The sequence below is a fragment of the Podarcis bocagei genome, assembly GCF_964188305.1.
Source record: "Podarcis bocagei genome assembly, chromosome: 8".
NCBI classification, from domain to species: Eukaryota; Metazoa; Chordata; class Lepidosauria; order Squamata; family Lacertidae; genus Podarcis; species Podarcis bocagei.
Window position 1 is genome coordinate 13,721,235 of NC_138133.1, and position 17,728 is coordinate 13,738,962.

Genomic DNA, 17,728 nt, shown 5'->3' on the forward strand with positions numbered 1-17,728 from the left:
TTTCCATATGAACCTACCCAGAACCTGAGATCATCTTCTGATGCCCATCTTCATGCTCCTCCTCCTTGAGAGGTGCGGAGGATGGCAACACAAGAACGGGCCTTTTCTGCAGTGGCCCCCATCTGTGAAATGCTCTCTCCAGGGAAGTTCGCCTGGCGCCTTCATTATGTACCTTTAGGTGCCAGGCAAAAACGCTCCTTTTTAACCAGGCCTTTGGTTGATCTATACCCTTTGAAAATGTGGCTTTTTTCTTGGGGGGGGGGGCGTGTTATTGGGTTGTTGTTTTTATGTTTTATGTTTTTATGTTGTTTTTATGTTGTAATCTTTTCTGTGAACTGCCCTGAGACCTCCGAGTATAGGGCGGTACATAACCTCAATTAATCATCACCATCATGAACACATCATGTATAGAATTGGGCTCTGAAGTGTCAAGGGAGATAGGAATGCAGATGGACTCCAAATCCCCAGTGGCGGTGGAAGGGGGTGGTCCGCCCTGGGCTTCATCCCTGAGGGGGGTGACATTGCCATGCTGCCCCCCAGGACACTTGCTACCGGCAGCACCCCCCTGGGATGCTTGATGCTCACCGTAGGCGGCAGCCCCTTTGGGACGCTCGACATGGGCGGCACCCCCTACGGCAGCTAGCCCCGCCCCCATGGTGGCTAGCCCCACCCCAGCAGGAAGCTAGCCCCGCCCCTGGGTACACAGCATGTGTGCCGTACCAGGTGCTTGAGCAGCTAGCTCCGCCTCTGCAAATCCCATCAGCCCCAGCCAGTATGGCCAATGGTCAGAGGTGATGTGAGTTGTAGTCCAGCTACCTCATGGTGCAATGAATCAGTGTGTCCGGCTGTTAACCGGAAGGTTGGTGGTTCGAGCCCACCCAGGGACAGCTGTGGGCAGGATTCCTGCATTGTATTCCTGCAACCCTACAATTCTATACATCTGGAGGGCCACATAGGCTTTGCCACGTACCCACAGGAAGGGATTGGTTAGGCACTGTTTTCCTGACAGCTGAGTGGACAGAATTATTTCTTCATTTATTTCCAACGGATTCCAAAACGCCTGCTTCTCAAAATGAGATTTAAGCGGGCTTTCGATTGTTGCCCAAATGAGCCATGCATCATTTGACCTCCTGAAAACGTCCTCACCATGGGGTTGGAAAACAAAAGCCAATCATTTGATAAAAGCAACCTGAAAGATGGAGAGATCTCATTTCACCCGGGCAGCAAATTGCCTTTGACCGTTTGACAATAGCAGCAGCAGCTGCCAGAGCTGCTAAGCAACAGGTTACCTAAGCTGCCACAAACAAAACATTACAGAGGGGGTGTGCCAGTCTCTAGTCTCAGGCTATCATTTTCAGTCATGGTCCAAGCTTCAGAAAGCCAATAGGAGTGACGCAGGGGGGTGTCTTTGCATTCAAAAAAACATGAGGAAGGATATCACATTTAAGAAGTAACATACTGTTCCCCTCAGTGGCTGGCAGGAATCCTGACAAAGCCCACAATCAGCAACATGAAAACAACAAAATTCTCTGTAGTTTTGGGGTTTACATTTAGTTACCATGGCTAATAGATCTATTTCGCTTATAACAAAAGGAGGGGGGGCCTGCAACTCGCCAATGAAGGTACTGAGACAAAAAGCAATCCATCACGAAATAAATAAGACTGCAATATCAGCTCATGAATCACAAGATACGGTATTATAAGGATTCCAATATACACAGCTCAATCTATCATCTACGTTAAATAGCTGAAAACAAGCCGTCATTCCATATCTAAAGACCTTCTAGAAGACGCGGCGGTCTTTACGGCGGGAATTTTTCCCATTCAAAATACATAAATCACCAGAGCCCATAATGGGCGGAAGTTTAATTCATGAGGTAATAATAAAAAATTATGCACTAATAATGATCTGTCACTCTTCTCCAAATGGAAAAGGGAAAAGGATTTTTAAAAATAAATAAGAGAAAGAGAAGAAGCTTCACGCAAGAAAACAACCAGCGTCTATCTGTTCTCCAAGAACTCTTTACCTCATGTTAAAACAAGAAAGTTCTAAGCAATCCGGTGCTTTCTCTCTGTGTGCAATCGTTTATCATCTTTATTGTTTTGAATCAATAAAATGGTTGTTTTGGGTTGTGGAAGGGTATCCCTTTGGATTCTGGATGTGGAAGGGGAGATTTAGAACTAAGAGGCCCAAAAGAGCATTCTTACCTTTTGCAATGCCCGTCCCCCACCCCAGCTACTGGTTTTTGAAGAATACAGGAGAAAATCACATGCCCATACTTCCATTTGCAGCTTATCCAGACCTGTGCTTTCCCCTAGGAAAACCCAGCCTTTACTGCTGAATTGGAGCAAACACCAACTGGGTTTTCTGCATATTGACATTTGCTCTGATTTAGCACATATTTTCTTCATTTATTATTTTTATTTGGACCATTTATATACCACTCGTAGTTAAACAAAACTCTTAAGCGGTTTACAGCATAGGTCTTAAATACCTTAAATAAACAGCAAATACCAAAACAAAAAAGAGAGAATTTCTACGTTCTAGAAAACTTAACTAAATAGAGCATCAAAATTAACATGGCCACATAAAAATCAGCTGCAAAAAAAAATGCAAGCAGAATCCATAGTAAAGGACTAAATCCAAGCATCCTCTAAAGATCAGGAAGCAAAATAATTAAAAATGGAAATGAGCTTAAAAGTATAAATTTCACCTTTTTTTAAAAAACAAAAACAAAACCTGAGTCGCAATGAAGCAAAATAAAATCAACTCATTCTTCCCCACCACCATACGTCAATCAATCATCCCATTAAATGCTGATTATTGAGCATTCGTTCCCATTTACTCTCCTGTACTTTTCAGCACATTTCCCCCTCACTTTCCTTACTGCAAAGGATTCAGGGAGGGAAGTAGGTTTGTTGCCCAAGAGCACCGAATCCACTTGTATTGCACAACCAGAATTGGCTGGTATGCAATTCCCAGCCGCAAAACAGCGAGGGTCTCTGGCGCTTACCTTCAAAACTCTGCTGATGCTTTGTTTCCAAAGTTGTCTCTTCCCACTTCTGAACATTTTGCTAGCTAAAGTTCACTAACAGTTAATCGGAAGCCAGCATTGCTCAGAGTCCCTTAGTCGAAACTTTTGGGGCACGAGGATCTCTGGCTAAGATTAGGTGCCTTGAAAATTGGTTTAGATTCCGGAATGTGGCCAATGTTCACAGCTAAAACAGACTGTGAACAGAGCCTGGCCCACCCAGAGAAGCCACCAGGAGCTCTAGAACTCAGGAGTTTGAGCTGCTGAGACAAGCCCTACATAGGTGTGGTGTTGTTATGGTAGTGTTGACTTCTGAAATGACACCACCAAATTTGCATAGCAATCTTAGCTGTCCCTGTTCCAGTGCTCTCTTTTCTAACCACACTTCATCTTTGGTCTTGTTTGCTCTATGGATCTTGGCCAACACTTTCCTCTTTCTTTCTTTCTTTCTTTCTTTCTTTCTTTCTTTCTTTCTTTCTTTCTTTCTTTCTTGTGCTCTGTGAGGCAAGACAGGTGAATGGCTGTCAAAAGATGTCAAACCTTACACTGGCTTTAATTAATACAGCCACAAACAGAACCCCAGTCTCTGACACAGAGCTCCATGAGCGTTACTACGATCTCTCGCCATCTTGGTCTGCACTGCCCTGAAATCTAATATGGTGAAATGTGGTAGATAGTTGTTTTTAATCAAGGAATAGTTCAGTCTTTCTTTTTTTAGGAGCGTTGCTCAGTCATAGAGTCTCTGCTTTGCCTAAAGTAAGTCCCTTGTTCAATACATGGAATCTTTAGAGAGGGCTATCTCCACTTCGAGCACAATTCAAAGTTTTGGTGCTGGCCTTTAAAGCCCTAAACGGCCTCAGCCCAGTATACCTGAAGGAGCGTCTCCGCCCCCATCGTTCTGCCCAGACACTGAGGTCCTTCTGGCGGTTCCCTCACTGTGAGAAGTCAAGTTACAGAGAACCAGGCAGAGGGCCCTGTGGAACGCCCTCCCACCAGATGTCAAAGACGACAACAACTACCAGACTTTTAGAAGACATCTGAAGGCAGCACTGTTTAGGGAAGCTTTTAATGTTTAATAGATTATTGTATTTTAATATTCTGTTGAAAGCCTCCCAGAGTGGCTGGGGAAACCCAGCCAGATGGGTGGGGTATAAATAAATTATTATTATTATTATTATTATTATTATTATTATTATTATTATTATTATTATTATTCCTTTTCTCAAGATGGTTTCTTCCCTCAGATTCTCGTTCCTCAGTCTGTTGATTACCCCGCATCATCTCATCTCTGGCCAGATGCCTCCCTGACCCTTTAGTTAGTTAGTTAGTCAGTTAGTTAATTTGTATCTCAGGGCGGTTCACAGCATAAAAATACAAAATGCAAATGCAAATATCCCCACGTCCTGGGACTTCAGTCTGCCTCACAAAGCTATTCCCATTCCTAGTGACTGTGTGAAGTTTAAATACCAGCCAAACTGACAACTCTCTATCCTCACGGGAGATGGACATGAAACATTGACAGGTTTGTTCCCTGAGCTGTTGAAATGTTCATCAATGTTATGTGCCATCACGCCAGCTTAACTGATCAGTGTCAGAGAAGCGAATGGCCTTGATGCATTTTGGGGGGACGAATTCTACGTTTCCCGTGTTCAGAGACTAGTTTTGCAAACATGGAAAAGAGAGAGCCGATAGCCCTTAAGTTTGGATATAAAATTAAATTGGTTCATGCTGTGCAGTGCTGTGATAATATTGTGCCAGGACGAACAGCTCATTGCAGCTAAAACCAGCTTTCGCTTTAAAACACACAGCCAGCAGGATGCCACCTACAAGGCTATGAGAAGACACTTGAAAAGGGGTGAGTTTCTCTTGCCCTGCAAAATGCAGAAAAGCAATACTGTGGTGCCCCCCAGTGGCAAATACATTGTATTGTGTAAGCTGCAGTATAAAGAAACAACTCACACAGAGTTTAAGAAAATGATTTAATATTCCTTTGTGACATGAAGATTACAGCTTAAGCTTTCCATGAAAGTCAACAAGACTGTGCCAACACAAGAAAAAATCATTGCGCCCAGATATGTGGTGAAACATTCAGAATTTTTGCACCTGGGCATATAGAATAGGTAAGTTGAAATAGCAGGCTGGGTGTAAACATCATACCATGGTAGTCCTGATCTTTCTCTAGGGACAAGATGCATCAAACTCCCAATTTATGCCCAGTTTAGAATCTCTCCCTCATTATAACTGGGAGAGCATATGGATTCTTCTTCTTTTAGACTGGAAATCGAGTCACACTCCCTGGTTAATTAATTGATCTAGATATCTAGATTCATCACACTCTTGTCTCAAGGAGCTCAGAGCTATCTCCCACCCCTCACCCTCACAAAAACTCTGTGAGGTAGGTTAGACCAAGAATTGGTGGCTGGCTCCATGTCCCCAAGTAAGCTTTGTGGCTGAGTGTGGGTTCAAACCCAGATGTCCTGGGTCTACTACTATTAATCCTTCCCTGACTTTGACTCCAGTTTATGTTCCTGCTAAAACCAGACCTGCTGGTTTTCAGCATCGTCTCTCAACTCCTATATGATTCCGAGCAGAAGAATTGCACTGAGGGCCATTTGCTGGCTGAGTAATAAAAATTGTGGCCTCCTTCTCTCTCTGTAATTGAACTTATATATGTTCAGTTGCAAGGATGTCGTGGGAGATTTCAACAATGGGCAAGATTCAAGGAGGTGAAAAGGATTGTGGCTGTGATGAGTGTGGACGTTTGATAACATTTGTGACAGGGTTTAAGAGTACTTATTGATTATTTCTTTAGGGTGGGATTCAGCTAACGAGTCCTGTCAGCAGAAGCTTTGTGCAAGGGCTTAAACATCCAGCCTACCTTCCTTAACAAAAGGCAAATTGAAATTTAAATGTCTAGAAAACCATTCTTCTTTTTCTTCTTTGGCGATCACTCGTAGCCAAGTAAGATTACCTTCCATGAACATGGTCTTAACAGTGAGTCCATAAGTGACTATGGAGGTCAATTCTGGATCCAAAACTCTAATGTATTTTATATAATCGACTTTTTATCTGTATTTCTATTCTTTGTATATCGTGTTGTTGTTTTATTGCTATGCCAATGGCTGATGCAAATAAAGATTCATTCATTCATTCTGGATCCACACGTCCTTCCACAGTGGGGACATAGGTTTCTGGGCGGGAGTTGATGAAGGTGAGGGTTTGCCAAGCATGCCTTCCTCTTAACACATTTCTCCCATTCGTCCTGAGTTTGAGCGTCTTCAAAACCCAAAACACCTTTGGTTAAGGCTGTTCTCCAACTGGAGCGCTCGCAGGCCAGTGTTTCTCAGTTGTCAGTGTTTATGCTACATTTTTAAAGATTTGCCTTGAGAGAGTCTTTAAACCTCTTTTGTTGACCACCAACATTACGCTTTCCATTTTTAAGTTTGGAATAGAGTAGTTGCTTTGGAAGATTATAATCAGGCATCCGCACAACATGACCAGTCCAACAAAGTTGATGTTGAAGAATCATCGCTTTGACATTGGTCATGTTTGCTTCATCCAGTACACTGATTTTAGTTCGCCTGTCTTCCTAAGCGATGTGTAACATTTTTCAGAGACACCGTTGCTGGAATCTTTCGAGGAGTTGGAGATGGCGTTTATAAGTTGTCCATGTTTCACAAGCATACAGTAAGGTTGGTAGTATGATAGCTTTGTAAACAAGCATTCTGATTTCCCTGAGAGTGTCCCAGTCCTCAAACACTCTACTTCAATCGCAGAGCTTAGGTGCTGCTGGGTTACTCCGATGAAAATAGGAAAATCCTATTCCACACCCTCCAACGTTTCTCTGATGAAAATAGGGACATCCTACCATACCCTCCAACATCTCTCCGATGAAAACAGGGATGTCCTAAGAAAAAGTGAGACATTCCAGGATAAAATCATAAACCAGGATAGCTTCTGTAAATTCAGAACTGTCCCTGGAAAATAGGGACACTTGAGAGGTCTGGAAGGCCCACCTAAAAGAAAACAGGGAGACAAATGTGCCTCCCTGCAACTCTATTATTCAATGGTTGGCAGATCCACATCAATGGCACCATCACTGAAAAGGCCCTGTCTCTCGTGCCTGCCAATCTGATGGTGCTTGCTAGTGGCTTGCAAGCAAGCCCTCTGCAGCGGATCATAAGCCCCAGACAGGTTCACATGGAGGCAAGCGGCACTTCAGACAAGCTCCTTGCAAACTATCTGGGGCTTTAAAAGGCCAACATTGGCCTTTTAAATTGAGCTCACAAGCAGTCAGGCAACCAGTGCAACTGATACAGAACGACTGTATCATTAATTATTTCATATGTTCCAAGGTTCAGCCATGGGACTGAATATCAGTTTCTGGGCTGAGCCCAGGCACAGATTCATCGCTGTTTCATCTGTGGTTTCTACTGGAGCTGATCTGAGTTCTTCTGGAAATTAAAAGCTTACATATCTTTAAAAGAAGAAGTGCAGTTTCAAGGAGGAAAAAAATGAAACCACAAGAGCGACAGTATCTGCAAGAGGTCCTCCCCATTCCACTCCTACTTATACCAGTGGCCTTATATTTCATAGAATTGTAGAGTTGGAAGGTACCCTGTGGATCATCTAGTCCAACCCCCGCAATTCAGGAATCTGCAGCTGTCCCGTACGGGGATTGAACCTGCAACCTTGGAGTTATCAGCACCACGCTCTAACAAACTGAACTATCCAGCCTTCCACTATTTAACAGACGTTTCTCCACTGGCACCTGGAAATAATGTGGAATATGTCAAATACAGGATAGGCTTTTACAGGCTGGAAGCTAGCATATTGAAATGGGGTCACAGTTAGCCAGGGAAACAGGGGGTACTTCAGAGCTCAACTGAACTCAGTGACATGAAAGTGAATGCCAGTAACAGATAATAATACATGCATCCTGGTTTAAAGGTAAAGGGACCCCTGACCATTAGGTCCAGTTGTGGCCGACTCTGGGGTTGCTGCGCTCATCTCGCTTTATTGGCCGAGGGAGCCAGCATACAGCTTCCGGGTCATGTGGCCAGCATGACTAAGCCACTTCTAGCGAACCAGAGCAGCACACAGAAACACCGTTTACCTTCCCGCCGGAGCGGTACCTATTTATCTATTTGCACTTTGACATGCTTTCGAACTGCTAGGTTGGCAGGAGCAGGGACCAAGCAATGGGAGCTCACCCCGTTGTGGGGATTTGAACCGCCGACCTTCTGATCGGCAAGTCCTAGGCTCTGTGGTTTAACCCACAGCGCCACCCGCGTCCCTTGCACCCTGCTTTACAGTAGTGCAAAATGCAGGTTGCCACCGGCAGACCTGATAATGAAATTGATTTGCACTCTCCTTTCTGTTCTTATGAGAAATTGACCGACGTTAGCTACCAAGGGTGGTTTTTAATTAGAGGCTGTCGACAACTAGAGTTTCATGGCCACATTGCCAGATGCAACTCTAAATTTAAGAGGGCAGGTGGTCTTGTATGAAGACGCACTCAACAAACTGTGGGGGCGGGAGAGTTGGATTTCTTGGGAGACTATTTCTGGCCTCACTCGTTAAGTGCAGTAGAACGTGCTCAGGGAAGAAAGAAAATACAGTGGACCCTCCAGATAGGAATTTAATTGGTTCCGGAGGGCCATACATACCCAGAAAAGTCCACATCTAGAGATGCCACTTCTGCACACACACGCGGCACGATAGAGCACTTCTGCACATGCATACACGGTGAAACCCGGAAGTATACACTTTTGGGTTTGCTGCATTTGCAACCCATAAGTTACGTTACCCGAAGGTAACATAACCCAAGCCAGTGTGGTGTAGTGGTTAAGAGAGGTAGACTCGTAATCTGGTGGACCGGGTTCGCGTCTCCGCTCCTCCACATGCAGCTGCTGGGTGACCTTGGGCTAGTCACACTTCTCTGAAGTCTCTCAGCCCCACTCACCCCACAGAGTGTTTGTTGTGGGGGAGGAAGGGAAAGGAGAATGTTAGCCGCTTGGAGACTCCTTTGGGTAGTGATAAAGCGGGATATCAAATCCAAACTCTTCTTCTTCTTCTGTAACTTAATGCATTGGAAGGCAGCTCAGTGGCCTGACTGGCACCCTTTTTTGTCCTTCATATCTCTCCTCAAAACCCACTTTCCTTAAAGCGTTTGTTTTTAACTCCTTAGACCCAGTTCAGGTACCTTTTGACCACCATGGAATCACTCCCCTGTGAGAGACCCCTGGGCATCTTTTGCAACTCAGACAAGATAATGCAGTGCTTTGAACCAACGTCTTTCCCATGGTGAGTGTGTTGTAATATACAGGTACTGAATCACACTTGCGTGCATGAAATTCCTTACAGCTCAGACAGGGCTTCCTTAACACATTTCCACACTCAACATTTGCACACTTAAGTTTAAATTCCTCCTTCCCCTCAATTGGCCTATTGTTTCATCTGCGTCGTATTGCAATTGTAGCACTGAGGCCTGTGACAGAAGAGGTAGCAGCAGGTGTAAGGAAGCCTCAATGTTGCTGGGAATAAACAAAAATGGGAAGGGAAAAGCCCTAATGAAGGAAGCAGCCCCCCCCCAAAAAAAAAAAAACAACAGAGAGAACTGTACGTGCTTAGTGCCCACAGAGTACTGATGAGGTGGGGCAGAAAATCAGATGGGGAAGTGGGCATGAAGTTGCATGAGGGGACATCACTAGTTGATAGTGTAGTCCTATACATGTCTCCTCTGAGGAAAGCCCTATTGATTGTAATGGGACATTCTCCCAAGTATGTGCAGCCTAGAACGCTAAACAGAAGCACTCAAACATTTTGTCGCATATGCCACCTGAGTGGGTGTAAAACACATTTGGCCAGAATGCTCCTTCACATTACAGGTGGCTGAATCTTTGCATAAACAGTGCAAGAGAGGCCCGGGGCTCAAAGATCACTTTGCTTTGTCAACTATTAACCAGACTTGTTAACCTGCCGGCCCTTCCTCCAGGGAACCCGGCAATAATTTTCTCCGATAGCTTGGGCTAACGCAGGGGTCAGCAACCGTTTTCAGCCGTGGGCCGGTCTACCGTCCCTCAGACCATGTGGTGGGCTGGACTATTGGGGGGGGGATGAACGAATTCCTATGCCCCACAAATAACCCAGAGATACATTTTAAATAAAAGCACACATTCTACTCATGTAAAAACACCAGGCAGGCCCCACAAATAACCCAGAGATGCATTTTAAATAAATGGACACATTCTACTCATGTAAAAGCACACTGTTTCCCGGACCATCTGCAGACCGGATTGAGAAGGTGATTGGGCCACATCCAGCCCATTGGCCTTAGGTTGCCTACCCCTGGGCTAAAGGATACGAGCTGGCTTTGCACCCAGTGAGTTTTATCGCCAAGAATCCAACACTACAGCCACCACACAATAGCAGCATCCCCTTTTCACACCTCTGGCACATAAGGAGAGAGAGAGAGAGAGAGAGAGAGAGAGAGAGAGAGAGAGAGAGAGAGAGAGAATGCCACAGTTTATCATCTGCATGCCCAGATCTTCTAACATTAGAAGCATCCCAGAAACTCTGGATTCAGCATCTAGCCATTATGTCTGCTTGATCCCTTTTAACCAGAGCAGTCCGCATCCAAATTATATCGTCCTTACAATAGCTGGGTCAGGGCCAAAGGAAGCGGGCTCTTAAATGAGCATGAAGCTGTTCCCGAAAGGAAATAATGTGCACACAGATTCAGAGGTATTTGGCAACATCTAGCAGTCCCCCTGGCAGAAAAGGGTTGCTAGTCAGAAAATTGGCAAAGGAGATTGGAAACCACCAGCTTTGTCCCAATATACAGAATGATGTACTAGGGATAGTTGGAGAACAGCCTTTACCAAAGGTGTCATGGGCTTTGAAGACACTCGAACTCAGAACGCAAGGGAGAAACAAGGAAGGCACGCTTGGCAAATCCACACCGTGATCAACTCCTGCCCGGGAACCAATGTCCCCACTGTGAAAGGACGTGTGGGTCCAGAATTGGCCTCCGCAGTAACTTAAGGACTCATTGTTAAAACCGTGTTTATGGAAGACAATCTTACTTGGCTATGAGTGATGGTCAAAGAAGAAGAAGACTAGGGATAGTACACAGCTCAACTATAGACATCTGGGTTTTTTCAAAAAATATTGATGGTTCTTCTGCTTTTAAGTAACCACAGACAACCTCTGTCAAATGGATTTGTAGGAGGGGGCTTTCAAATCCCTAACTATTATTTGCAAGCAAGTTTAAGAGATAGCGTCTCTCATTTTAAAAACCAAGCACTGTTTAAAAATTAGAGCCAGTAGAGTGGTCAGGCTATTGGAACAGGGTTGGAGAGTGCCAGAGTCAAACCCTATTCAGTCACAGAATCAGAGAATTGTAGAGTTGGAAGGGAACCCTGAGGATCATCTAGTCTAACCCCCTGCAATGCAGAAATATGCAGCTGTCCATACAAAATTGAACCTGCATCCTTCGCATTATAAGCCTCATGCTCTGACCAGCTGAGCTATCCAATTGGCAAAGAAGAGCTCCTTTAGGGATTGAAGCCCACAAGGCAAACACCACAGAACAGTTGCCTTACCAATGAGCCACAGCAGAAATCAATGGGAGTTCTTTCAGATGACCAACTTACTGAGCATTAATCCTGATTTGTTTGCACCAAGCTTATGCAGTGGTTAGACTACATCTGGTCTTTACTGAGAATTCCTTTTGTTGGTGGGGTAATCATATAACAATGTGCATTCATCCTGTTTAAATTGCAGGGTGTTTACACATCCTTCCACAAATAATTTGTTCATTCCACACTTTTCCGGGCATTTCCCTGTCACTTTCCTAACTGCAAAAAGTCCATGTTGTGTGTGTGGTTCTGGTTTTAACTTGCACTAGGGCCACAAAGCACTTTATTACATAACTGTTAGCTGCACAAATCTAAACTTCTGGTATGGGCTTTGGTCCCTTCCACAAAATACTTGGCAGTCTGGGGCCCTTGATCTAGTCACTCACTCATTCTCAGCTTGTCCTAACTCAAAGGATTATTGTGATGCTTAAAAATAAAAATAAGAAGTGGGGTGGAGCGAGAGAGCCAGGGCCATTGTCTTGAGCTAACAGGGTTTCCCAAACTTGGGTGGCCAGCTCCTTTTTTGGACTATAACTCTCATAATCGCTAGCTAGCATGACCAGGGGTCAGGGGCGATGTCCAAAAACAGCTGGAGACATAAGTTTGGGAAACCCTAAGCTAGAAACTAGGACATGGGTGGCGCTGTGGGTTAAACCACTGAGCCTTGGGCTTTCCGATCAGAAGGTCGGCGGTTCAAATCCCCGAGATGGGGTAAGCTCCCATTGCTCAGTCCCTGCTCCTGCCAACCTAGCAGTTCGAAAACACGTCAAAGTGCAAGTAGATAAATAGGTACCACTCCGGCGGGAAGGTTAACGGCGTTTCTGTGCACTGCTCTGGTTCGCCAGAAGCGGCTTTGTCATGCTGGCCACATGACCCAGAAGCTGTACGCCGGCTCCCTTGGCCAATAAAGTGAGATGAGCACCGCAACCCCAGAGTCATCCGCAACTGGACCTAAGTGTCAGGGGTCCCTTTACCTTTACCTTTAAGCTAGAAGAAAGGTTAGAGACAGAAATGAATACACTAAACTCTAAACTCCCCAAAGTTCCTATAAGCAGTAGGGAAAGATATGGCACACAGCAAAGGTAAACACCCTTAGGGAAATAGAGTGACCAAATTTGAAGACGCACTTGCCCTCAAAACAGGTAAGCGCTTCTCCTCACACGTTTCTGGGCAGATTGTGTGCATATGGGACTCTTCCCCAGCTGACATTGCCCGAAGGCAGTCAATATTCTTCAACCTTCTTCTCAAATGCCCATTTCTGTCTTTGCATGTTGTTTTCCAAGTCCCTCCCTCCCGCCCCCCACCTCCTTCCTTGTGAGTACATTTCGCAGGGAGGCAAAGTTTGTTCTCGCGCAGCCAAACAGCACCAACTCGGAAGAGATATGCGGGAGAAGGAGTTTCTGCGGATGCAGCTTCTGGCGCCCTGGCATGTCGAGCAGCAGCAAAAATAAAAAATAAAATAAAAACCTCTTTCCCAGTTCTAATAACAAGAAGAAATCCCTACCCTACACGTCCACAGGTGCAGATTGCCACCCGGGACGAGGGAGCTGTACCCCCAGAAATCCCCTCTTTCTGCATGCTTTGTTAAAAACCCCGGAACAAACTCGGCTAGGAGATCCGGGCGCAGAAGCAGCTTCCCCGCCTCTGCGTCTCCAGGGTCCCCCTGGAAGGGTCTCCTTCGCGCAGCAAAAGCATCCCGGAGAGCAAGGAAGGACCAGCGCGAAGATTCTCACCTGCATCTCTTTGATGTTCTCCATCGGCGCGATGGGCTGAGTCGGTCTGGGATGCTGTGCTTGGGAGCCCAACTTGCTCGCGAGGGCGACGGCCGACGTTTGGTGACCCCCTTCCCCCTTCTCCATCGCTGGCCTTGGAGAGAGAGAGAGAGAGAGAGAGAGAGAGAGAGAGAGAGAGAGAGAGAGAGAGAGAGAGAGAGAGAGAGAGAGCAAAGCGCCTCCTGCCGCTGCCCACTTGGCTGAAGCGCCAGCTACCCGGGCCTGTTTGCTGCCGCTGCTGTTTCCATGGTGAGCCTTGAATCCTCAGACACTTTGCAAGGCTGCTGCTGCTGCTCTTTCTTGCTTCTCCCCCCAACCCGCTTTTCTTGGCCTGCCTCTGAGCTGCCCCTTCCGAAACGTTCCTAGTAAATCCTCAAAAAAGGCCTGTCTATCAAGTGCAACCTTCTTTTTTAAATGCTGCTTGCACACACCCTCAACAAAAACATGCAACCTTTCTCGATTTCTTATTATTCCTTTGCCTGCCTCTGAGCTGTTTCTCTCCCCATCAGGTTGCTGGAGAACATACAGCCTGGAAAATGGCCTATTCTACCAAGCGCAACCATGTGTTGATAGATAGATAGATGATAGATAGATAGATAGATAGATAGATAGATAGATAGATGATAGATAATAGATAGATAGATGATGATAGATAGATAGATGATATATATATAGATAGATGATATATATATATAGATAATTTTTATTAAATTTTCTGTTTTTTCACTATTTCAAATACTCATTTTACATCCTTAAGCTTTCAAGAACTTCTCTTCTTCTCTTTCCATGGTTCATTTTACATACCATAAATCCCTGCATATTTTACAAAAACTGTACCATTCAGTATTCCATTATTGCATCTATCAAAACTTATTTACGTTGTTTAATTTATCTTAATGCTGCCAGCATTTTCAGATGTCCACAATTATTTCCCATATATATTCAATAAACATTGTTCAATCTTCTTTAAACATATGTTTTTCTTGTTCTCTTATTCTATATTGTGAAGTCTGCAAGTTCTGCATATTCTGTCAACTTATACCAAGCGCATCCATTGCTTCGTCCACAGACTTGCAAGAATTCCAGCTATGCGTGTGCAACATTTTCATGCTGCTTCTGGCCACTACTATAGCCCACCCCATTACAAATTTGCTTAGCAACATCAATGAAATTTCAAAGTCCTGACCAACCCTTAGGAAGCTGCAGGTAGAGGCTTTGAAAGTGACCGACCCCCCACCGCCAGCTCTCCACGTACCTTCTGGCCTGGAACTGGAAATACAATCCAGCCAAGTCAAACTTTTCATTGATTAGTTGGGATCAAAAGCATGTGTTTCAGTCTCTTGTTTTTTAAATCAATGCACACTTCACTGGGTTCTTCACTCTTCCCAGAAGGAAGGCGTGAGCCACAGAGTAGGAAGATAAAGACAGGGAACTTGCACACCTCCTTTGGAAATCAAAACATGCAAGATTCTTCAAAGCGCTGTCACCAGACAAAACAGAAAGCAGCACTGAAAAAGAAGATTTAGAAGCCTCTGGAATTTAATACTTCTCTCCTAACATTTTTCATTTTAGCAGGATGAGGGTCCGCGTTGATTTGCTGAAGAATGAACACACAAACGCACACCACTGGCACCAGGATTTGTGTGTGGCACAGAGGATTTGGTGATGTGTTCCAGGCCACATTTTCAGGTCCTATGACTGATAACTTAACTGCCCCAGGGTAGATCTCTCCCTGTCAAGTGGCAAAACTGTGCATCAGGTGGAGATGTGTGATAGTCTAGCTAAGGAGGACCTTACATCTGATGATATATGATGCCATAATAAATATATACTAGCCATCTATCGTATTATTAATTATTATTAATATATTATGCCATAATAAATGTGTTTAATATAAACAGGATAAAATAAAATCGTTAATTTAGAAAAAGTTAAAAACAATAATTTAAAACCTTTTTTATAAGAAGGTCAACAATTGTCAGTAAAGCATGAGACTCTTAATCTCAGGATTGTGGGTTCAAGCCCCATGTTGGACAAAAAGATTCCTGCATTTGCAGGGGTTCGGACTAGATAACCCCCGTGGTCCTTCAAACCACAATTCTATTATTCTAATAAGCTAAAAACCAGATGAGCACTCATGTAAACATTATATATGTCTTCAGTACCAGGCTATTTTGTGCCCTGGAAAAAGCTAGCTACTTGCACACACACACACACACACACACACACACACACACACCAACATTTGCTAATTTCAATTTTCAAAAACAGATGTCTTGTGGGGGGAAATGAAAAAGCACAAAACTTGAGACCGCTGCATTTATTTTAAATGGCAAGAATAAGTAATGCACCAATGTTTGATTATCTTTCTCAAATACAAAACAAAATGTTTTAGTGCACCAATCGTTTTGAATAGCCTTGTGAATGGTGATGTTTAAGTTTCTTAAAAGTTTTAATTTCAGGCACACCAAAATCTCACTTTGTGTGCCTTTTCCCTTGCAGTTCCTTCAGTTGAAGCGCTGTTGCTTGGGCATGTTAAAGATCTGCTGAACCAATGTGGGGGGAAACTAGTTGCTTTCAGACAATACTTAGCAGCATCATTAACTACAAAGTTTAATGAGTGTGCATTGCAGGGCCCCAAGAAGGCAAGTGGGTTTATGTCCAGGGCTCTCTTTTGCACACCACTCAAATTCGACTATGGGGTGCAGAGCTCATCTCTGCTTTCAGGCCGAGGGAGACGGTGTTTGTCCGCAGACAATTTCTGAGTCATGTGACCAGCATGACTAAATCACTTCTGGCACAACAGGAGACTGTGACGGAAACCAGAGTGCATGGAAACGCCATTTACCTTCCCGCCACAGCGGTACCTATTTATCTACTTGCACTGGTGTGCTTTCGAACTGCCAGGTTGGCAGGAGCTGGGACAAAGCAACAGGAGCTCACTCCATCACACAGATTCGAACTGTCGACCTTACGATCGGCAGGCTCAAGAGGCTTGGTGGTTTAGACCACAGCACCACCAACGTCCCTCTCTTGCGATAACCTCAGGCTCAGACATCTAATTATCTATTGTTTTGATCACACCAACATAATGTAAAATCATTGTCATTTGATCAAGGATTCTAACATATGGAATAGCTGCTGTATTGATGACAGCCAAGGGAGGAGCCTGATGGAGTTGATATTCCAATATGCTGATGTTAAAAGGTAAAGGACCCCTGGATGGTTAAGTCCAGTCAAAGGCGACTATGAGGTTGCAGCGCTCATCTCGCTTTCAGGCCGAGGGAGCTGGCGTTTGTCCACAGGCAGCTTTCTGGGTCATGTGGCCAGCAGGACTAAACTGCTTCTGGCACAACGGGATGCCATGACAGAAACCAGAGCACATGGAAACGCCATTTACGTTCCCGCCGCAGCGGTACCTATTTATCTACTTGCCCTGGCATGCTTTTGAACTGCTAGGTTGGCAGGAGCTAGGACAGAGCAATTGGAGCTTACCCCATCACGGGGATTCAAACTGCCCACCTTCCGATCAGCAAGCCTAAGAGGCTCAGAGGTTTAGACCACAGTTCCACCCGCGTCCCTCTCCTCTAGCCTGATAGAATGGTTGCAGTAGACTGCAATGACAACGTAGACAATTTCAAGTCCAGGGAAGGTCTATGCTTTTCAGCCTGCAGTGATACATCAGGCATTTGTCAGCACCTGTCAATCACAGTGCAAGCTCACTGAGGAAAACTAAACCCTCTCACTCCAAAAATCATCTCTCTGCCCTTCTGTTCCAACAGGCATAGACACATCCGACACAGTGGCTCAGTGTTTCAAGTCAAGCTTTGGAGCCTCTGAAGGCAAGTTCACGCTACGTAGCAAACATTTGGGGATCCCTAAATTGTGCCTCTTAAAAGCCTGGTTCTCAGGTCCATCCAGAAAGGCAACAGAGCCTATGTGTTTTTAAAAAGCGGTGTTACAGAAGAAACTCTTAATTTCAGAGACTTTGCAGACTAACCACTAGAGGGAGAAGATCCCAGCAGGAGAGCAATCTGTAGCTATGTCACAATTCAATACCACAGTTTCTGATTTAGTGGCAATAGTAGCCCTTTTCTGCTGTTCTTTCAAGGGGGGGGGGGTGGCAGGATTCTACTCACTGCCGCCTTTCCTGTGTTCATTGCAGGAAAGGAATAGAACCTACTCGTATACAACTATGCTTAAAAAGGTAAAAGTAAAAGGACCCCTGACCATTAGGTCCAGTCGCGGACAACTCTGGTGTTGCGGTGCTCATCTCGCTTTA

The 17,728-nt window shown here is 44.8% G+C and overlaps 1 protein-coding gene across 1 annotated transcript in view; it reads right to left on the reverse strand.

The window, feature by feature from the left end:
• Positions 1-13,652, reverse strand: part of DNAH5 (dynein axonemal heavy chain 5) — a 189,285-nt gene extending 175,633 nt beyond the window's left edge. Inside the window, exon 1 of the mRNA XM_081206728.1 lies at positions 13,408-13,652. Within this exon, the coding sequence (XP_081062854.1) occupies positions 13,408-13,533 (126 nt within the window). The 5' untranslated portion in view covers positions 13,534-13,652. The remainder of the gene's footprint in view (positions 1-13,407) is intronic.
• Positions 13,653-17,728: the final 4,076 nt, after the last annotated feature.